At 42.5% G+C, this 24075-nt stretch overlaps 1 protein-coding gene across 2 annotated transcripts in view; it reads left to right on the forward strand.

Moving 5' to 3' along the window:
* Nucleotides 1–24075, forward strand: part of znf423 (zinc finger protein 423) — a 141703-nt gene that overhangs the window by 35837 nt on the left and 81791 nt on the right. For both annotated transcript variants that reach the window (XM_060877982.1, XM_060877984.1), the window contains exon 3: nucleotides 8640–8846. In XM_060877982.1, coding sequence (XP_060733965.1) covers nucleotides 8640–8846 — 207 coding nt within the window. The remainder of the gene's footprint in view (nucleotides 1–8639; nucleotides 8847–24075) is intronic.

Raw genomic sequence — 24075 nt, forward strand, 5'->3', positions numbered from 1 at the left:
ATTGATCAGTAGACAAAAGAAAGCCGTTTCAGAGACAGGACAGGTAATGGATTCAGACAGCTGGGCTGTAGTTAAGTGATGAGATCAGACATCCTTAATCGAGCACGGAGAGCAGCATAGATCTGACTCATGTCCTCGAGGAAGAGAGGAATTCGGTGTGTGTAGTGCGTTAACACACTTTTACCCCAGCTGATCCATTTCTTACTTGCCACACGACTGTGTGTGTGTGTGTGTGTGTGTGTGTGTGTGTGTGTGTGTGTGTGTGTGTGTGTGCGCGCGAGGTGGAGTTGAAAGGTAGCCTTGTAGTGTTGATGTTTTTGTAAGAGGAAAAAGAGCAGAGGTCTTGTTGAAGTTGGAGCTGATATTTTTTTCCAGTGTAGAACAGCACATTGATGGCTCTAGTGTTCAGACTGCTGCATATAGGTGTTGTGTGTACACGGAGAGGAGCATGTGTCTCACTGAATGTATCCCTGCGGGTGAATCACTCAAATGCATTTTAGATACTGTGCATAAACCACATATTCTTTTTTTCTCTGTCTTCTGGCTTTGTCCGATATCATACTGGGATTTCCCCTTTCACAATACTTTACAGAAGGAATAAAATACAGCGGGACATTCTGTTATAGGAAAATGATCAATGACTTGGTGATGGAATGAACCCCAAAGTTAATTATTTTGCTACCACAGCATGTTCTAAAGTTTTTTATTTCTATTTTGTATACTAGAGCCATTTTTTCAATGATAACAATTTTTTTTTTATCTACTAAAGAACAACACATTCTGTTTCTTCCTGCTTATTGCCACATTTAATGTTGCAGAATGTCTGAAAAACCAAATTAGTTTTTCTTGTCATTTACCACAGTTTCCCTCACCAGATTCTCTTTTTTCTCTTGAAGTTGATCAAACAATAATGTAAAGCTTGTCATTTTATTGAAACTTCTCATTGGAAGTGTAAGTACACTTAAAGCTATTTTATTGACTGCTATGCAGCTCACCAGAGACTCCAAAATGTTTAAAACAAACACCTCAGAAAAATAAATTTCCATTAGTAATATTTTAATATTACTATTATTATACTAATAATTAGTAATATTAGTAATATTTGTATTAGTAATAACATGATTGAGGATCCACCAAACAAATCCTTGTGAATTTGTTCTTACTATTCAAATAATGATGTTTTAGAACACACATACAGTACATAGCAAGACCAATTCTAACATCATGAACAACTAACAAATATGTTGGTTTAGTAGTTAGTATGTTTGCCTCACACTTCTGGCGTTGGTTTGATTCCTGCCTCCATAATGTGTATGTTGAGCTTGCATATTCTTCTCACACTTCAGGGGCTTCCTCCAGCTACTCCGGTTTTCTCCCCAAACTATAGCATGTGTTGAAGGTTGATTAGAAGCTCTAAGTAGTCAGTAAATGGGGTGTGTTTGTGGGTTGGCACCAGGTTCAAGGTTCCCCCCTGCCTTGTTCCCCAAGTTCCCCATGAACCTGTGTAGGATAAGTGGTATAGCAGATGGATGTATTGTGACTCCCACGGTGACTGAGTAGGTCAGAAATTAGATCGGATTAGTCATCCACTGATGTATTCTATGCCACTAACCTGTGATATATTGACATGACACAGATCATGGACATTAATTCATGATGCCAACTTGCCAAAAGCTTGCCAACACCAAATATCTGGAATTATGCATAGATAGATAGAAATACATGCTTACAGAGTTTTTTAGTCGCTGCAATGATGTCAGTATCACATCAGTGTTGCACTGATTGGCCACTGTACACTGCTCTAACATCAGGATAAGTTGGAAACAGGAAAAGTGGGATAGAAGCATTATATCTACCTGAACATTTCTCCCTTCATGTCATGGAATGCTTGTTTATCACAATGGGGAATGTGCCATGTGTTTGTATACTTCACCACCGATGCTCTTCACATTATCATTTTTGGGGATTTCGTTTTGTTGTTCCTACCCTCAGTGTGGAGGATGCCTCTCAGAGTCCGTAAAGCCCAGCGTCGATCTGACGCTAATTATTTTTTCTCTCTCACTACGATGGCAGCGCTGCACCGTAAAAAAGGGGGGGGACATATCAACCTAACGAGGGGTAATTAGCAGGTCCCTGCAAGGCGGGGCTGTGCTCAGCTACACGACTGCTCTGTGGATTCTACTAATTCACTTCTCCTCATCTAATTACCCCACACAAACATGGCTGTTTGTCTTCCCTAAGAGAGAGTGAGAGCAAAAGAGAGGTGTGTGTGTGTGTGTGTGTGTGTGTGTGTTTGCAGGAGCGGTAAAAGTGATATCTAAACAGTTCCCTCTATCCACTAACATGACTTTATGTGAGACGGATATATAAAAGCTTTATTAATATTAGTACAACGCTAAAATAACATAAAATATACAGAGTTTTTAAGGATAAAGCCAGAATTTCCAAAAACAACCGAATATTTGTTTAATACAATACAATATTGTCCATCTGTTTTGGAACAGATGCCTCACATTAACATTAACTTTGGCCCTTTTAACTTCACACAAATCTTGTACACTGTGTTAATATATTACACATAATGAATCTGTTCTCTGTTCAGAATGATTAAAGCTGTATTTGTCTAGTTTGAGTGTGTTTGTAGTGTGTCTTTACATGTCCTGAGGCTGAGATGTCCACGGAGCAGCTATAGACAATACAGTTTTAAACTTTATTCAAGTGTAATGCAGTCGTTTGAGGTGAATTGCTCAATGAGGTCTAGTCATTCAGTCTAGTCAGGCATTCATTTGGTTTAGATTATATGGAGAACTCCAGACAACACTGCTGATTAAATGTGTTCCCTGTTTATAACCGACAGTTACGTAAGAGTAGATTGGTATTGGTTCAAATTGGGCCTTTTGTGATCCAGTTCACTGGCAGATTTTATTGACATGACACAAATTGTTCACTTAAACACATGCTGTAAATTGTTTTACAAGAGAATATTGCAGACAGCTCCCTGCATGTTGGATAAAAAGTAACACTAGATGGCTAGCTAACTTAGGCAAATGTTCTGGGGTTTGTTAACTAGCTAGCTCATGGTAATTCATACACTGTTCAAGCCTTCAGTGTTTTGTACACTTACCAATGTATTTAATCTATCCCTTCACAGGTTGCCTCATCAGCTTTTGCAGATCATTATCATGCTGTTTCCTTTAAAGCATTTAAAAAGCAATTTACCTGATCAGTTGGACCAGGGACCTGTCTACTCACTGTCTTCACTGTCTCAGACATTGCTGCTGTAGACTTTTGCCTCCAGATGTGTATTGCCTTAAATTGTAAATGGACTTATTTAAAATTTACACTTACTCTCTATTAATTGACTTATGGTATTAAATACGTTGTTTATTTTTACTCTTTAACAGTGATCCAAAACAAATTTAACAAAGTCGAATATTTAAGTAAAAATAAAAGTACTACGATTTCATTATACTTAAAAAATACTATTGCAGTGAAGCATGTAATAGTAAAGCTGACTAAAGTAAAGTAGTTTCTTACTCTATACTCCTAGCTACATGTTTACACACACCTCTCAAATTAAAGAATAAAATATTAGAATTTTAATAAATCAAATATTTAATATTTACAGCGTTTAGTATTTGCTTTAAACCAGTGCCAGTGAACATGCATCCATGTTTGTGTAGGTTGAAAAGAGTGTGTGTGTGTGTGTGTGTGTGTGTGTGTGTGTGTGTGCATACGTGCGTGTGTGTGAAGACTCTTGGCACTGTGACGGGCTGTGACTCAGAGATAATGGCCCACTGCTGAGAGAGGGCCAGGGGCTCCAGCTGGCTGAGGGATCCATGAGGTGATCTGTGGTGGGTTAGAGGGGCTCCTATGGGACCCCCACGCTCTCATTAACACACCTCTCTCGCTCAGGATGGCCAGCAGCACACACCCCACTGTAAATTACTGATTAAAACACACAGACACAGAAGTGTGAAGGTATGAGCATGTGTGGGTGCATGTGTGGCATTGTTCTTTCTGTTCTCTCTGCACCTCTGCGTGTTATATGTCAAGGTCATTTATCGGACATGCTAACGGGAGTGACTTTCAACACCAGCTTTGATAAATGATAGTGTCAATCAAGGGCTTGGCAGCATGGCACAATGAAACATATCTGCTGAACTGAGTACGCTGCCCCATGCATGCTCTCACATACCCAAATCCTGTATGTGGAGGGTCTGAGTCTGGGTCTGTCCTCTACTGCCATGTGACACAGTGACAGAAAGGTGCAATCTGTGAGAGCTTTCCATCTTCATTTAAACGTTGTTAAATAAGCATAGACAAGATAACAGAACAAAAAGAAAGATATGATACGATTGTATTTAGCCCAGGTGGGAAATTCCAGTGTTACATCAGCAGACAAGAGGCAGCAGATAATATAAGACACAGGCAAAAGACAATACAGCAACAGAAGGCTGTTAAACATAAAACTCACAATCAGCAATTTCAGTTAAGGTTTACTCGGATAGTTGTTGGAGTTGTGTATATGGGGTATAGCTTGCCATGTCTTAGTTACAGACAATTCTAACATTACACATTGAACTTTTTGCTATTTTTAAATTTTCTCCTATTTAAACTTTATCATGCATAACTCAGTGGGAAAAAATGGCAACCATGGTCAGAGTTGTAAACTACACACAGGCAATTATAATACTCTGAATGTGCCACGCAGAAAAATCAACTTAATCATATGTGTAAAATATGAATATGGAGAACTTTCCCTCATACATTTTTAACACTCACTCATTTTCTACCGCTTATCCGAACTACCTCGGGTCACGGGGAACCTGTGCCTATCCCAGGCGTCATCGGGCATCAAGGCAGGATACACCCTGGACGGAGTGCCAACCCATCACAGGGCACACACACACACTCTCATTCACTCACGCAATCACACACTACGGACAATTTTTCCAGAGATGCCAATTAACCTACCATGCATGTCTTTGGACCGGGGAGGAAACCCCAGAGGCACGGGGAGAACATGCAAACTCCACACACACAAGGCGGAGGCGGGAATCGAACCCCCAACCCTGGAGGTTTGAGGCGAACGTGCTAACCACTAAGCCACCGTGCCCCCACATTTTTAACAATTTTTACATTTTGATTTTTAACTGAAACTTAAACCACCAACTCTGAATAAAGCCCTTTCTTGGAAGTAGCATTTAAGAGAATACCTGTGTGTGTGGGTGTGTGGGTGTGGGTGTGGGTGTGTGTGTGTTCTTGAGTTTGAATCTTCCTTTTTAGTAAAATAGCAAATACACATGTCTGAGGTCTAAGCAGATTATAAAGCTGGGACAGATTATAAATCAGTCCCTGCTGAACAGTGAATTCAGCGTTCAAGGTAGACGATGTGTACATGCTTGCCTGTAGGGGGATAACATGACGATTTGTCTGTGACAAGGGGAGAAAAGGGCTCCAAGAACATATCAGCAGACTTAAAGATGTCTCGAAGGAAGAGACGAAGAGACGTCTCCTGGTGTATTTACATTTGGCAGACACCCTGATCCATAGCTATTTCAATGTATTTATATAGTTGAAGAATAAGGGCCTTGCTCAAGGGCCCAATGATGGTGGTGCTCACAACTTTTGATCAGCAGTCCAGTGTCACTCATATTCCTCTGTCCTCACTGAGTCATGAATTGATCTGGCACTTCTGTGTCACAATTCACTTATATCTGAAAACCTGCCTCTCTGAAAAATCCAGTCGAAGCATGTTTACTATAAACATATGTTATATAATGCATAGAAACACTTTCATTTCTTTGTTTAAATTTGATCTTCACCTGGTTCACTATCTAGTTATTTATACAGATCCACACAGAACTTTTAGCAGCTTTCTACAGACTAAGGGACAAGATTGTGTGTGTTTGTGTGTGTGTGTGTGTGTGTGTGTGTGTGTGTGTGTGTGAGAGAGAGAGCGAGAGAGAGAGAGAGTGAGTGAGTGTGAGTGTTTGTGTGTTCATATCAAGGCCATGAATGGAGCTAGCGAGTGTGCAGCTGGGGTACACGACACATGTATATCAATCCAGTGCACACAGGGAGAGACAGAGATAGAGACAGATAGAAAGAGAGAGAGGGAGAGAGAGAGAGAGAGAGAGAGAGAGAAAGCTGTAATGACAGTCTAAATGAAGTGTGTTCTGGAGACCCCCCTCATGAGACCACCTCCCCCTCCGGAGAGCAGGAATGCTTACTGGAAAGGACGGGGGGATGATGGCAGGCAGGAAAATGGAGGTAAACCGGAGAACAGAAGACGAGAGAATAGAAAGCAAGTAAGCAAGTGTAGCATTTACTGGAGGTGTGTATGGTTCAGAGCTATGTGCCAGGAGCTTTTATATCCCGCCTGCTGTCCTGCGGTGTGGAAGCCGAACGATCCAGGCTCATTTCGAACGAAAAAGATGGAGGGAGGAGAGGAGGAGAGGTAAAGAGGGCCAGAGCAAGGTCCCATCTGGCTCCTCCCTTGTTGCCATGGTAGCAGGTTGTGCTGGCATGTGCCTCGGTTGGCAGTGCCCATACCTCTGGCATCAGGGTACCTGGGGGAACGATGGTGTGTGTGTGTGTGTGTGTGTGTTTGTGTGTGTGTGTGTGTGTGTGTGTGTGTGTGTATACACGTGTGTGTGATTGAACAAGGAAAGGGATGGAGTGCTAATGAATCACTAACCATTTTCTTAAGGATTTGAACTTGCCTTGTATGAAACAGCGCAGATAATGCACTGTGTGTATGCGTGCGTGTGTGTGTGTGTGTGTGTGTGTGTGTGTGTTTGGGGATAGAGTATAAAACAGCAGCCCAGGACCACTATCAGTGTAGTGTCAGTTAGGGGCCTTTCTCCTCCCTGTCCAGACGGCATTCTCACGACTGGACAGATGGCCATTCCTCATACCCCCACCCTGAATACACACACACACCAAACATCCAAACACTACCTTCACCCCACCGGATGGATAGAATGAGAGAAACTAGAGCACCTCAATACTCTCCTCACTCATAACACCTCTCCAGACCCCCATCCCACCTCTCATCACTCCCCTCCTTCCTCTAGCAAAGGCAGTCCAATCTGGGCTGGAGCCCAAAGTGAGCCACTGGGTCTGGTCCCGAACTCCAGGCTCCATTAGCGATTAGCGCCGTAGTGTAGAGCCGTGCCCGGGCAAATTAGAGCTGCTGAACACAGTATGGCAAAGAGCAGGAATGGCCACCTCCTGCTTTTCCTCTGATTGCACAAGTCCAGGATGATTAGACAGGATGTTAAGCCCAGGGGAGTCGGAGAGCTGCCCTCCTCCCTTTCTCCATTCCTCCCTCCCTCTGCTCTTCTTCTCCCTCTACCCTCATGTTCCCTCAAGTTATTTCTCATGTTATTCTTTAGTGTTCTCTCTCTCTCTCTCTCTCTCTCTCTCTCTCTCTCTCTCTTTGTCCTTTACTAATTTTGGTCCACCTTCTTTCACTTATTCTATCATGTCTCTTTACCATTTCCCCTTTTCATCTCTTCTTTATATCTCTCTATTCTTTTTCTTTTTGTTTTGCTGCTGTCTCTTCATGGTCTCCGGTGCAGTCCTTTCAGAGCGCAGCGTTTAATGTGATAATAAGGTGTGAAAATAGAGCCACAATGGCAGAAGGAGGATTGGGCTGGTGGATATCAGACCTGTGAGAAAGTTTGTGGCACACAGGCCTGAGTCGAGTCTCCAGTCTTCTCCTTTGCCACAATGCCAACACTTAACTTCATGCCATGATGTACTTACAGTATGGGCACTGGGATAAAAAATATACATCATGATGACGTTACAAGACATGCATGATGTGTAGCTTTGCTAACAAACTTCCAGCAGGACAGGAGTGTTATTTTTTTTAAATGGAGCTATTAAACAGCTGTTGGATGATGCTGTTATTTAATGTGTTCAAAAACCCAAATCATATCAGCCAACCTTAGCATGATGTGCCACACATTAGTGTTACTGTAGCACTATACAAACACTAATGCAGGAGGGTTCTAATTGGCATGGTGGATATCGGCGTTGTGTGTCTTTTATTTTCCAATTTATTGAAAGGGTGTTTTTTTTTTGTTGCCTTAGTTCTTATCGTCAAAGGTTTCAGTAGGACGTACCTGTCTACGCACTTGGAAATTTTTACCAACTAGGATTAATGTTATTTGGGGAGATGGATGATTGCTTATACATACTGTGGCACACCAGACACACTAATGCAGCATGAAAAATACAGCATAAAAAATTTGCAACTGGTAAACATTTAATTTCCTAAAAATCTATCATGCACAAACAGACAGACTGACAATCTGTTTCAGTTTTATGATCATTCAGGCTGTGTTAGATTTGCTTCTACAACTGGTTGAAAGCAAAAGTCTTTTCATTTCAGCTCAGTGCCGCTCTTGTTATCTTGTTAAGTCAGCAAGCCTTTTTAATACAAATATCCATTTTTTTTCCATGAGGGATTCATTCCTAGTGTTGTCACCATTCCAGTCGTCTCTGTAGCTGGTGGAAAATCAACTAGAACACTGTGTTCTGTTTGGTTCCTGTTTGAGTCAGATTATACAGAGCCCAAAAAATGGTGGTGCTAATACGGCGGTGTTCTGTCTTTGCGGGTAAAGGTGCAGATGCAGCCGTGCCCGAGCGAGACTCTGACGGGAAAGAGCGTGCCGGTGGTGAAGATGGTGAGCACAGCGTGACCAGCCACGACGAGCGAGCGGGAGAAGAGGATCTGGATGACGAGTCCATCTTCACCTGTGATAACTGCCAACAGGACTTTGAGTGCCTGGCTGACCTGACGGAGCACCGCACTAACCACTGTCCTGCAGGTACACACACACAATTCCTCAGCTCCCTCGGGACATTTCAGTCTTATTTCTGAAATCTTTACTCTCCACAAAAATGAAAGGTCTGAAAAATGTAGCCTGTTAAATCTGTAATGGAGACGTTGTTTTCTGACGTGGGTTTTGTGACAAGATCACTGAGATGAACTACTCAGAAACTTGTTACTGCTGTAATTATATCATTATAGTTGTCAGCCTAAATGATTAGTGATATGAATTTAGTGAATTTGAAATATAAAGCGTGTTTCTTATGCCAATAATTTTAAATCAAGAAAAATAAGGTCAACTTTAATCACAGTTCAAGCAATTAAAAATGACTAGTTAAAGTGCTGTTAACATGATAAGACGGAATCAAATATCTATGTTAATACAGTAGGTGTGGGTTCTGAATTAAAAGGCCCATATTCATTATAATCAATAAATATCTTAGTGAATCTTTGCCTAAATATTATATAAATAGATGGATTGTATTCATAAATAAATCTTTGCCATGATTCTAAGGGAGTGACTGGATTTTTTTTTTTATATCTAGAAAGGTTTCTTGGCAGAAACAAAATCCCAAACAGATTTAATCACATTCTTATCTATTGTTTTTTAGATTGACAATTTCTGAATAAAAAAAAATGTACATTTTACATGTGGTACTGCACAAAACCATTTGGCGTCAATCTGTCCGTGTGTGTTTCAGGAACTGTTCAGAGAGTGTGCCTCTATCAACACACTCTCACTACAGGGGTTGCCATGTTCATCTTAAGCCATTACAGTCAGTGAACGTAGACGGTGTGTGTGTCTGTGCTCAAGCCTGCTGTCTCAGTCAGACTGCATCTCCTATTCCAGACTGACTCTTATCTCGCGCCACCATTTGTGTCAACGTGTCAGTGTAATAGTTCGCAGTGGCTTCTCCACTGGAGAGGTGTGTGTGTGTCGTGTGTCATGTGCATGTGTGGAGTGGCTGCTCTCGGCTGCTCTGGAGTCAGTGGTGTCCCTCAGGAGAGTAGTGTTTTAAAGCTAACACGCTGTACACAAACACAATGCCCGTTATTACAATCGCGGTAATTAATGAAACGCTGAAAGCGGCCCTGCAGGGGCATCTGCTTCCTCGCAGATTAATCAAGGGCCTCTCCTTAACGAGGAGAATGCATGCATGGAGGGGGTATAACAGAGAGAGACAGAAAGAGAGAAAGAGAGAGAAACGAGTGCAATTTGATGGCCTAACAGCAAGATTTTTTAAAAAAAAAATAATTTTTTCCTCTTTATATAAAACATTCAATCAGGCTTTGATTGAAAAGCCATTTAGTCATGGACATGACGTGAAAGCAGTCGTGCGGAGCGTCAGCAGCCCTGGTGAAGCCGCCAAATATCGGGAATGTGTTTCTGGTGGGAAATAATATGGCGTGACACAGGCCTCCTCTCTTCCCCACCCCGTTTGCCTGTCTGGCGGTGGCGTAATGAAATCAAGGCCCTGAATATGAGACACGCCGCCTGCTCCCCAGCCGTCAGCAAGCTACGTGTTGCTTAGCAGAGGGGGGAAAAAGAAGGAGAGAAACAAAATGAAATGATAAAACAGAGCTTCCCATGGGGGGGAGTGCTGGAGATTGCGGAATAATCCAGAGCAGTGGCTAGGGGATCACATCTCTGCCTGCGTCGTTCTCCCCCTCTTCTCTTCCCAAACAGATACACACACACACAAGATTCAGGTTTTATTATTATTATTTTTATTATTGAAAAGAGTGTTAAATTAAAAAAACACTCACTGGCGAATCCTTTTACGTTCTTTGCATACCACAGGGAGGCTGCCTAGTGAGGGAGAACCACATACTGAACCACAACCGCATCAGATAGGGGACAAACACGCCATTTTGTGAGTGAGTGTATGTTTGTGCGGATAAGATTGGAGGCCATTTTTGTCATATTTTATGAGAAGGGTCATGGTTTTGGCTCCCTTGGCACTATGGTGAGCCTGGCCAATAACACAGCACCAACATAAACTCCCTTTTGATTTAGAAATCTTATTGTGATCACTTGGCTGTTAGTGTAGTGATATTCTCCAAAAGCAAACACACACACAAAATTAAATACAATTCCTAACAATATTACATGCGCTATAGGATTATAGCCTGAAATCCCATAATGTGTGTGATACGTGATCTGTTCCTTCTCTGTCATTTTTTTTTTCTTCTTCCAGTCCTGCTTTAATGTGTGACAGTATTTTATGACCATTTGGTCTCCCACTGCACAAAGAGCTTTAACCCTGTCTACTGCTTAGGTTCTGCTCTCCACCATTTGTGCTGAGAGAGAGAGAGAGAGAGCCAGAGAGAGAGAGAGCCAGAGAGAGAGAGAGAGAGAGTGAGAGAAAGAGAGAGTGAGAGAGAGAGAGAGAGAGAGAGAGAGAGAGAGAGAGAGATTTACTAGATGCATGGACCGAATGTTAAATTTGATAGTGTGTAACGAATGGGATTCTGTTTGCCTCATTGCTATCTGTGTGTTTACATCTGATGGAATTTAGTGTCTTCTTGTACATACTTATTAAGATGTCTGTGATAATATATTTGTGCGATATATCATCGTGTGGGTGGGTGTAACACACGCACACGATTGGGTGTGCGTGCAGTGTGGGCCAAGTCTGGGGGGAATCTCTACAGGAGGAGGAATCTGGAGCACTGGTTCCCCACGGAGTGCTTGGAAAAAAAGCTCAGATCAAATGGAGAACATTCACTGCTCCGCTCCAGTGCCCCAAGACCGGCCACGGTTGGGCTCCGGCTGTTAACCGCCCACTCCCTCCCTTTCTTTCCCTATCTCCTTCTCTCAGCATCTCTTTATTCCTCTGTGGCCATGTGCAGCTGACCCCTCTCCCCATCTGCCCCCTGCCCCCACCCTGCAGGCTGCCCTGGGCAGGAACTCAGGCCCTGTTACCCCCCGGGGTGCGGAGGAGAGAAGGTCCAAGGTTATGCCATAAAGCAGCTTTGCTTACAGCCTTTGAGCATCTCAGCAGTCAGACTGACCGTGTAGTTCCTTTTAGTGCACTGTGTATGTGTTTGTACTACACTGCCAGACAAATGTTTTGGAACAGGGTTTTTTTTTTCCTTGAGAAGAAAATTAAACAGAAGGATTCATATTTTAGTGGATCATCTTCAATTAAAAATTGATTTTGATTATGGATCATTATGGATCATGAACTATACTGGTAACGATGAGTGTGCTGTGCGAAAACTCCTTTCCTAGGGGTAATATAGCATCGCCGTTTCACCGACTGGCATGTTTTTGGTAGTTTAGAAGAAACAAGACAACTCGGAAGGAACCATGTAGACACTGAGAGCTGTGAAACTCCACTGAATCAAATCAGGGATTCTGGAGCTGTGAAGTCACAATCTTAATAAAATGAAACACAACAAGCATTTCTTCATGTCACTACAAATTATATATAATTATAGAGCTTTTCTTTAGGTTAAATTTAAAGACATTTGACTGGCAGTGGATCTACAGCACAAGTTTGTACACACAAAATGAACATACAAAATAAAGACAAAAACATTTCAATTAATCCAACAAGACATTTTGTATATTAGTTTTCGTGGATCTCTCACAAATATCGTTGAATAATGTTTATATATTAATAGTGAAAAAAAACCTAAAACATCGGTTCAAACATTTACTTCTACTGAATGTGGCATAAATATTTGCTAAGACATTTTATGCCTAGTATTTGCTTTTTAACAAACTCGGTTCTAGCATCGACATTATAACCATTGATAATTGACAAACACTCATTAAACCTATAATGCTATGTTAGAGTGTAAAAAAAGAGTCAGTGCTCACTAATTATCACCATTTTTCTCCATTGACAGCAAATCCATGAGTGAATTTGATTGTCCTTCCTGTCTCACTGCAACACTTTAGATTCCATTTTTGTTTTAGCAGACACATGCTAACATGTCTAACAAAGTACACTGACCTGCTCTCTGAATCTCATGTTTCACACTCTCAGTAGACATCAATTGGCAGGGTGTGAAATATGTCATTGTGAAAAAATAAAAAGCTAGCTAAGGGTTATCTCAAATTCACACCAGATGCACCATGTAAGCTTTCATCTGCATTGTGTATTGAGTTCTGTCAGTGCTACTCATGAGACTACGTTAATCAGCCATAGCAATAAAAACTAATCCACATCCATGTAGCAATGAAACCTGGGAGAAGGAAAACAGTTAAAGTTGCGATGACAGGAATAAGAACGCAGTATACTTGTCCAGTGAATACGTGTCAGTATGTGTGTGTTTCCCTGGTTAATTCTAAGTGATAGTTACTTTTAAGATATTCTTAAATAGAATACAGCAAGTGTGTAATGCATTTCTATGGAGTTTAATGATGCTATCGAGTAATAATTGTAAACATTAGAGACAACGGGTTAGGTTTATGTTCTTCCTAATATCTTGGGGGGTTTTCCCTTGGCTTGCTAGGGAGTAGAATTTATATCTTGAATTTATATATTTTTGTAAACCTGCTTTGTGACAATATCCATTGTTAAAAGTACTATACAAATAAAACTGAATTGACTAGGGTAAGATTATAAGATGTGGATTGACTGGTTAGCATGGAAGTCTACTTGTCCTGGGTGACAATATATATATATATATGTGTGTGTGTGTGTGTGTGTGTGTGTGTGTGTGTGTGTGTGTGTGTGTGTGTGTGATTTTGCTCACATTTCAGTTGGTTTGGTATTTTAGTCCTGCTGAATGCACTCCATAATGTTTTACTGCATGAAATGGGTCAAACTGTAGTCGAATATTTTAGCTTCCTAATCATCTTGCTTGTTACTTGAATGTGTAAGACTTTAGCATCTGTGTAACCCCTGGACTGCTCTCTTATCCCTTGGTTTATCAGCAGACAACCTTTGAACTTTCCTCCCTTTGACTGTTGTCACTAAAAAAGGTGTACATGTGTGTACACTTGTCTCCATGTGAAATAAAGGTCACAAGTGTTGAGAGACTGAGGGAGGAAGTGAGGCAGAGCGAGAAAGAGAGAGAGAGATTGAAAGAGAGAGAGGTATACAGAAAGGGGAGGAGGAGAAGAGAGAGAGGTGGTTGTGTGTAAACGGGAGAGCTGTCAGTCAGACGAAAAGGCGGGCACTCCGGCTGTCAGATACAAATAGGAGGCGAGTGCTAATTAACCCGCCTTCACAAGACTGAAGGGAACAGCCAGATCTCTAGAGAGGGAGGGGGAGAGAGTGAGAGAGTGAAAGGATGGCTCAGTCAGCAGGAATAGCTCTCCTGCTTTCTCTCTCTCTCTCTCTCTCTCTCTCTCTCGTGCGCGCACGCTCAGATAAATAGAGAGAGCGAGAGAGGGAAGTGAGAAAGAGAAACTGGAGCTCTCCGCCAGTCTGAACCACACTTGTCATAGCGCACACTTTCACACATATTTGTTAAACAATATTAAATCCTAGTAAGCTGATGGCAACACAGTATTTCTGTTCAAAAGCCCTCCGGTTTTACAGCTGTGTTGCTGCTCATGTTTAAATGTGTGTGTGTGTGTGTGTGTGTGTGTGTGTGTGTGTGTGTGTGTGTGTGTGTGTGTTTGTGTGTGTGTGTGTGTGTGTGTGTGTGTGTGTGTGTGTTTGGGTATCTATATGTAACAGAGGGGAGTGTATTCTTGGCTGGGTCACTGCGTAGTTCATTCTCCCTGGGGTGCTTTCTCAAACACACACACACACACATATACACACACATACAAAGCGAGGGTGACATGACAAAAATATCATATCACAGTATCTGAAAGCACTTTCATGAAACTTGTCAACTTTGCCAGCAAAACAGTAGTATAAGATTTGAAAAAAACAAAACAATGAAAAGAAAAGGAAAGGAAACATTCCAACACTAGTCAGAGTTTGAGAATTTGTACCTCAACAATGCCATAGTTGTTCAATCACGAGCCATCTGCAGGTGTCTACTAGTTCAACAGAGAAGATTATAGCGTTTATAGACTAAAGCCATCAGTAGTTGATTGACGAATGACCTGCAACTTTGCAGATATGTCATTCCTGCACTCTTCTAAAACATCAGCTCACACAGTATTTAGAGCATTATTGGAAATGTTTGTGCTAATGTGTCTACTATTTAAACCTGGCACATGAAAACTGTTTAGAAACTACCCAAAAAAAAAAAAAACCCAACAATTTCAACATTTCTGGAACCAAAGTTTCCTCAATTATATTCTGCTTAACTGAACAAACTGAAAAAACTAAAATGTTCTGCTAAGCTAATCTGAACTGCTAACATAAAACCTTCTGCTAAGATAAAATGCAAAATCATGCATTCTCTGCTAGGTAATTGATTAACATGGGCATTCAGCTGTATAATGTCTGCATCGGGAGCATCGTGTGATGGCTGTCATGGAATTGACTAAACGATAAAAGAATAGAAATAAAAATGAAACATCTGGTACAATATTAGATTTTTGCATTTTATCTATTACTTGTTACTGGGAGCACAAAAGATGTACGATGAAAACTTTTTTGTATTGTCCTATTGACCAGTTCTAATACACACGTACATTGTCGTTTTTTCGACACCGGATTTGGCCTTCACATCACACTTCTGTCTGTACTTCTAATCCTCCCCACAACCCCCCACTGCTCCAAGAGCTCGTGCCTGTCGTCAGAGTGGCAGCTGAATCCTGGGAGGCCATGACTCTTATTAAAGCCACAGATCACTTTTCTTCCCTTCATCCATCTAGAGAGAGAGAGAATGAGGGTGAGAGAAGGAGGAGGAGAAATGAGGAGAGAAAGACCTGCAACTTGATCCAGCATCACAGAGAAAGACAGCGAGGGAAGCGTGTGTGTGTGTGTGTGTGTGTGTGTGTGTGTGTGTGTGTGTGTGCGTGTGCGCGCACGCGTGAGTGTGTATGTGTGTGTGTGTGTGTGTGTGTGTGTAATTGTTTCCGTAATTGTCATATGTTTGTGTTTTAAGGAATTCATTAGGAAGTGTTTATTTTAGTTCTGTAGGTGAGTGAGAGTACAAGTGCTTGCATTATGAGACTAAGCATGCTCCCTGAATGTGTCTGCCATTGTATGTTGGTCCTTCCTTTCTTTCTTTCTTTCTTTCTTTCTTTTTTTCTTTCTTTCTCTTTCTCTCTCACTCTAGCTCGTTTTTCTCTCCCTCTCTTGGAGCCAGAGGGTGGTCTGAAGATTCCTCCACTAAGCCCTTGGCACAGATACAAATGCAGTCACAGCTGGTTGTAAACTCAGGTTTTCCAGGGAGAGCAAAGAGCCCTGCCTCTGTAGGGGAGAGAGGAAGAGAGAGAGAGAGAGAGAGAGAGAGAGAGAGAGAGATTGAGGGGAAGGTGGGGGGCGAGGGGTGTGGGGCACAGCATGGAGGGAGAGAGAGGGGTAGAGAGACGGATAGAAAGGGAGGGGGAGACAGAGGAGGGTTGTTTCGGAGCACACTGGAAGTCATTTTTCATCACGGGGTTCATTTTTCACGATGAAGTTCTCTCCCGTCTCTCTCACTCCCTCTCTTTACTGTCTCTTTCTGTTTCTGTCTCTGTCTCTTTCCTTTTCTCCTTCTGCTTTTCTTTCACTCTCCATTTCCACGGTGACTCCTCTTTACCTCACTTTACGTCACTCGTTGTGTATCTTTATCCCATTGTGTCTTTATTTTCTTTCTTCTCTCTCTCTCTCTCTCTCTCTCTCTCTCTCTCTCTCTCTCTCTCTCTCTCTCTCTCTCTCTCTCACCCAGCCCTAGTTTCCTGCCTGTGCTCTCCTGTTATGAAATATGGATGGCACCAGTTTGGGAAGCATTGAGAGTCTCTCTGCCAGGGAGCGGGGCTCTGTCTCTGCAGAGACCCGGCTTGTGCATGCACCTAAACACTTCACTGAGCAATCTGTCAACATGTCAGCAACACATGTTTTGTTAAAAAAAAAAGTAAGGGGAAAAAAAGCGCTTCCAGAGGGAGTAATGGTTCCCACCAGGACTGAGAAAATGCTTTGAATTCAGCAGATTTCTATTGCGGAGAGACTCCCCTGGGGTGACTTTTTTTTTTTTTTTTTTTTACAATGCCTGCATTTCAGAAATTTGAGCCAAAGACCCCTGGGGGCGTCCTTTCATAATGCCTGAAAATGTAGGGTTATATTGTGTGCAGTTCCCCATGGGGGCTTTATTAATACCTGAATTCTGAGGCACTGCAAATTACACAGGGACTCGGCGGGGGCTGCGCTCGCACCAGGAAGGGAGAAAAACTCTGTGGGGACGTTTTCTCTTCTCTTCTCTTCCTCTTTCCTCCCCTCCTCTTCTCTTCACTTCTTTCCACTTTTCTCCCTTGCTCTCCTGTCCTCTCCTCTCCTTTCCTCTCCTTTCCTCTCTCACTCACTTCATGCAAGAGTGGAAGAGAAGAATTTGCCAAAGGACACAAAAAAGGAGTGTGTCTATGTGAGAGCGTGTGTGTTGGCGGCAGACTCCTTGTATTCATCTTGCCTGCTCAGAGGGAAAAATCAGCCGATTAAAAATGTAATTCCCCCCTCCTCTCTCTCTCTCTCTCTCTCTCTCTCTCTCTCTCTCTCTCTCTCTCTCTCTCTCTCACACACACACACACACACACACACACACTCACTCACTGTCTCTACCACATGGTCGCTTGTTTTGAGCTTGCAGTCATAAGAAGGGAAAGTAAATATTTGGGCTGTGTGTGTATGCCCAGGAAAAAGTCGAAATGGTGGAATATCCACATACACTTTTCAGTTTTCTTCAGGAGAGAGGAAAGAAAGCTTACACTCATTTGTATTCATTGCTTTGAAGAAGACTGTGTCTACCTATGAATAAATGTGCTGATAATAAAAGTACACAATTACACAGTTACTTTCCTATTTTCATCTATATGCATAATTCACAGATGGCACCAGCTTTGATCACGTATCTTCATATTCGTTTTATTTGTATTTTGTACTAGCACTAGGCATTACTGCAATATTTAGATATTCAGACAAAATCCTTTTCAGTACAATTCTTTTGCCAGACGAAGCTCTGAACCCGATTCACTCACTCCTCCGTAGGAGACTGCGGCTCAGATCGAGGCCTGATTTATTATAGGAGTCGATCTTGTGAAATTGTCTGCTTGAGTTAATGTCTCCAGTCAATAGTCTCATTAAGTGACTGTGTGGGTGTGTTGTTATGTGTTTGTCCACTATTAAAAAAAAGCCACCGTTTGTTAGTTTTTGGCCGAGGCACTTTCTTTTGTCCGCTGTGTGGGCGGATGAGGTCCAGGTGATTCAGAGGTTCAATGGCAACAGCACCACTTACGATGTATAACTCAAGCAGTGGATGCTGCTGGTCAAATATAATCCATCAGCTCAGGCTAAAAAGTCCACACATGAGCCAATTTAATCATCTGCTCAGCAAAACTGAGCGTTGTGTGACTGCTATTTCATTCATTCATTCATTCATTCATTTATTCATTCAGTGAGAGAGTTTCTGGCATAGAATACCGTAATTAGCCTTGTCTGTATAATAGGCAGGTCGGAAGATTTATACAGCTTTTAATTTTGGATTAAATTGGTAAAAGTAAGCAGGACTTGTTAGTGTTATTAATTAGCCAAAAAGGAAAGACACAAAAATTTGCAGAAAGTGTGATAACAAGTGTGATTGTGACCCTCTATTAGTCTGAGAGCAGACTGGTATGTGGGAATGTGACCTGGACGCCCGGCGTGACCCCAATGACCCTGCGTGTCGCAGAATAGAGCTGTCACCAGTCCCTTTATGAAAAGCAGCAGTAATGAGGAACAGCATGTTTCCTTGGATTCCTGCACCCTCTTACGTCTTCCCTTCATGCGCTCCTTCTTTTTCACCCTCTCTGTGTCCTTCTGTCTGTCTTAAGCACCAGGAAGAAAAATGATGTACATATTGGAACTGTTAAACATCAAGCATCTGTCACAGCACTTTTTGCTTTATCACTTACACAATGCACCTTGTCATTTGTGCAGTTGAAGCAGTACAGAGTCAACAAAATATGAGCCAGCTATGTAAAAAAAAAAAAAAGCCATGTTTCAAGGTATATTTGATTTAAAGATTTTAATATAAAATCCCCGTGGTCATTTTGTGTTAAAGTGAACATTGTGGAGAGTTTGAGTCAAGTCAAACAAAGAAAAAGGAAATTCCTGACTGCTGGAAGCTGAGATGCTGTGAAAGAAGCAGCTCTTATCTTCTCCCTTCTGACAGACTTCTACAATGAACACTCCAATACTTCAACTCCTGTTCACATAATAATACAACTTTCTTTTTAAAATTCTATTTGTTTTTTTAATCAGTCGCACTGAAACTCTTAAAATGCACTCAGGTACAGACACCAAGGAAAGACACAGAATCAAGGTGTGTGTGTGTGTGTGTGTGTGTGTGTGTGTGTGTGTGTGTGTGTGTGTGTGTGTGTGTGTGTCACTCCCACAGTGATAGACTCTGTGACAGATCAGCACTCACAGTCTTTCTGACAAAAAGAAGAGGTGGTTAGGAATAGTGTCAAGTGAATGGAATCAAATCTTACACATGCAGAGAAGAAAGAAATAAAATGATTAACCTCAATTGGAAATGAACAAATAAGAGAATTAGATTAAGAATGAATCCAAGTTTGATTCTGATGCCTATTTATTAATTTGACAGCATGGATAAAATAATGCTCACTTTAATTAGATTGTAGATGTCAGATGAAAAAGAGCCAATATTCTCTCTCTCTCTCTCTCTCTCTCTCTCTCTCTCTCTCTCTCTCTCTCTCTCTCCAGTGCTGCCCAATAGAGCCATACCCCTGCCCTATACTGTCCTCCTTCCTCTCTCTCTCTCTCTCTCTCTCTCTCTCCCTCCTTCTTTCTTTCTCTCCCTCTCCCTCTCTCTCTCCCTCCTTCTTTCTTTCTCTCTCTCTCTCTCTCTCTCTCCCTCTCTCTCTCTCTCTCTCTCTCTCTCTCTCTCTCTCTCTCTCTCTCTCTCTCTCTCTCTCTCTCTTTCTTTCTTTCTCTCCCTTGCCCTCTCTCTCTCCCTCTCCCTCTCTCTCTCTCCCTCTCTTTCTCTCTCTCTCTCTCTCTCTCTCTCTTTCTTTCTCTCCCTCGCCCTCTCCCTCTCTCTCTCTCTCTCTCCCCCTCTCTTTTTCTCCCTCTCCCTCTCTCTCTCCCTCTCTTTTTCTCCCTCACCCTCTCTCTCTCTCTCCCCACCCCTCTCTCTCTCTCTAGCTCTCCTGTGGTTTCTTTTCTCCCTCCGTTTCTTTCCTTTCACTCCCTCCTTCCCTCCTGTCGAGCATGGTTCAGGCCTCCTGCTCTCTTTCATTCTCTCTCTTGCTCTCTCTAGCCTCTGCATTATGTGCTTGGCACCTTGGTGTGTCCCTTCATCCCTCAGTGGCTCCTATATCAAGCTGAGCATGCTACAGGGTGGGTGAGGGTAAAGCATGGAGTGTGCAGGAATCAAGAAAGTCTGCCCATCGATATGCTCTGCTGCTTTAACCACTACAGTCATGTCACAGCACTGAGGAGAGCAGGTTAATGTCTTATTATAGTAAAGGTGCTCGTACTTATGACAGTTATGTACCTAAAAGCAAAAATATTCATCTAAACTACTTAGTAGTGAGTGTAGGATGCACACAGGGAAAAAACATAAATTCAAAAACACCCAAACCACTCAGTGTCAACAAATGGACACAGAATGAATTCAGACTCACTCACTCACTCATCTTCTACCGCTTATCCGAACTACCTCGGGTCACAGGGAGCCTGTGCCTATCTCAGGCGTCATCGGGCATCAAGGCAGGATACACCCTGGAAGGAGTGCCAGCCCATCACAGGGCACACACACTCTCATTCATGAATTCAGACTCATGTATTTCTATATCTATTACACTGCACAATATGTATGAATGCTGATCAGTAAATAATACCTTCTTTTCTTTGCTTGCAAGCTTTGCGACAATGTTAATGCTAACAGGTAGCATCAGAGCTATAATAATATTAAGTAGCTATTTTCTGGAGTGAAATATGGCAAAAAAGGAACCGTTTTAACCAAATTATTCTTAAATACTCTTAAAAAGTTGAATGTCTCCAAAGCCAGAAGCCCAAAACACAGCTTTCTGAACTGACACCTTACATAATTGACAGGCAGACAGCGAAGCCTCTTTGTCCTGATTGGTGGATATTTTGGTGATCTACAGATTTGTTTTGTTTTTCTGGCATTAGAGACACTGGGATTTTCTCCTGAGTCGATGTTTTACTGAACTTGCCAAGATTTAAAAAAATATTCTGACCACACCTTTAAAGAGCAGATATAAAAGAATCATGCTTTTTGGTCTAGTAAGTAAAATCTATCTCTATTAAATAAATGCAAGTAAAAAGTAGTGAGTGATCAGGTGTGTTGACATGGCGGCTTTATAGACACACAAATGCACACACTGGAACCAGTAACCACCTTACATTTTTACTTTTACATCCTCAAGGCCTAGATCTCTCTCTCTCTCTCTCTCTCTCTCTCTCTCTCTCTCTCTCTCTCTCTCTCTCTCACACACACACACACACACACACACACACACACACACTTTGTAGCAGAGGCAAAGGGCAGAGTGCCAGGGGGAGAGCTGTTATAATAGTTTTAACCCTGCGCTCAGGTGTGGCTTGCCTTTGTCAAGTGAAATGTCAGGGAAAAGCACTGCCCCTGGGACGCACACGCCGAGAAAAAGCGCGCAAGCCTGTCTGCCTCCACACTCTTTTCAAAGAGCCCTGCCATGCCTCCTTTACGTACACACACTCTCTCACTCTCTCTCTGACACACACAGGCGAACATGCACTCCAGAGTCCATTAACCACACAAAAAGACCTACACACGTCACCACAATCACACTTGCTCTTATGCACACACCAGATTTCATGCCCAAACACACAGACACACACACACAAACACTCACACACACACACACTCTTATGCCTGTAGTGTGAAGTCTTTTTGAGGGGACTTGAGTATTTTTATTCTGTTTAAAGTGGGATTTTTTCTTTTGTTCAAGCTTTTGTTGTGTCAATGCTTTCATTTAAAGTAAGTAGGAAATAAGCGTAAAAAAGAGTGAGAGAGATGGAGAGAGAGTGAGATAGTGTGTGTGTGTGTGTGTGTGTCATGGCCTATTTATTGTGTGCATAGAGAGTGACTGAAGCGAGCGGTACGAGGTGATAGAGCAGTGCCACTTGTGTATGTGTGTGTGTGTTTGTGTGTCTAAGAGAGAGAGAGCATATAAGAGAGAGCCTCTATTCTGTTCTGCATCTTCCCATGTGGAGGGCTCCCCTCAGGGACCTGGACCAGCCTCAGGCAGGCTCTCATACACCCATTACAGGCCATTCTCACACACACACACACACACACACACACACACACACACACACACACACACACCGTCTGACGTCAGTGATGTGGCTGGTTGCTCCCCTGGGTGTCAGGAGCAGTCTTTGTTCCCCTCTCCCACTTCCTCTGCCTGTCCTTTGTCCCTAGAAATAGCTGTCCAGTGTAACTGCCTGATCGGAATCCTCTGCATCCTGGACGGGTCATGAGAGAAACCCGCTGAGACCAAAAGTGAGAAAAGTGAGAGAGGAATGGCAGGATAGATAGGAGGAAGGATGTGAAATGAGCAGTAATATGGTGGAGAGAATGATAACTAGGGAACGGAATAAGTGTAGGTGAATGTGCATTGATTCGTCCGAGACTGTGACATAGGAGCCTCCCTGGAGGGAGAGAAAGAGAGAGACCAGAGAGAGAAAGAGTGAGTGATGGGGGATGAGTGTTCAAAGTGGAAGGCCTGTGTATTGGGGTTAAAGATCTGGAGCATCCTTCTGCTGTTCTTCCAAGCTCCAATGCGCCGCCGTGCCACCAGCCGGTGTGAAATATTTAAACCTGCTTTTCATTTGGGCGCAGACTGGAAAACACACTAAATAAGTCAGTAGACCCTTTTTTGGGAGGGGGATTATGTCCGATGACCGATGATGTTGGAATACCCTAACCAAGTCTCTTTCCGTTCTCTATCTCATCTCTTGCTTTTCTTTCACTTTTATCATTTGCACCCCTGCTTCTCTTTCCTTCTTTTTGTGACATTTAATGAGAGCGTCTCCATTGGAGCGCAGCAGGGCCATGGCGGGCCTGCTCTCTGACTGGCTGGTGGGAGCGCCCTACTCGAGTAATGAACTCCCCCGGGATGTGGCACAGCAATGCAGGCTGCTTTCCACGCTCCATTCCCAGGGCGGCCTGGAACTGCTGCTGATGGAGGAGGGACGGAAGGAGGGGAAGCCTCACCCCCTCCCTTCTGCTGCCAAAGTGTGCGGCCTGTGAACGGGTAGATAAAGTGGGAAGGGGGTATGGAGCAGAGCGATCGGGGGAGAGTGTGCATTTGTGTGTGTCTGTGTGTGTGTGTGTGTGTGTGTGTGTGTGTGTGTGTGTGGACAGGACTCTGACAGCTGCAGGGGCTCAGGGCTGACTGGTGTGTGCCTGATAAGGGGTCGGTGCGGATCGCAGACTCGGGGAGAGGACTAATAATCTACCAACGTACATGCACACACACACACACACAACCACACTCACACACGAATGAATTGTGTAAGAAAGTTAAGGAGAGCTAAGAGGAAAGGCAAGAGAGACTGCATGTGTGTGTGTGTGTGTTATGTGTGATTGATTGAGAGAAACATTAGAGGGGCACACATCACCTTAGGCAAACAGTTTATCATCCACCATGTCTTCCACTCTTTTTTGGACTGGATGTCCATTTTTTATGTGGAGCAACACTATTTACCTGGTTTTACTTGGTGGACCGGTAGCAGAAAAAGATGCTTGACAAAGTGTTCCATGTCTAATATGATTTCTTATCTTCAAACAAGTAGTACATATAGGAAAGAACAGTGTGAGTAAAAATCTGTAGGAACGAGGTGGGAACACAGAAGTAGAGATACTGACCAGTTGTGAAGGGCCAAGAAAGAAAGAAAAGAAAGAAAATTGTCCACTAGGTGTAACATAATACAATGCTGCTTAGAACCATGGCACACTTCCCCAATGTAAAAGAAAACAGTGACTACACATTAAATAAGATTGTAAGCCTTAATGTAAGGGTTGTTTTTCCCCTATGTAATAACACCACTGTATGTCCTTAATTATTAATTTTTAGTAATACAGCATATTTAATAGCTTGAAACTAGTAAGTAATAAAACACTTGGGGGTTTGATTTAATTTAATTTTTTTC

This window comes from Tachysurus vachellii, chromosome 9 (assembly GCF_030014155.1).
Source record: "Tachysurus vachellii isolate PV-2020 chromosome 9, HZAU_Pvac_v1, whole genome shotgun sequence".
Classification (NCBI taxonomy): domain Eukaryota; kingdom Metazoa; phylum Chordata; class Actinopteri; order Siluriformes; family Bagridae; genus Tachysurus; species Tachysurus vachellii.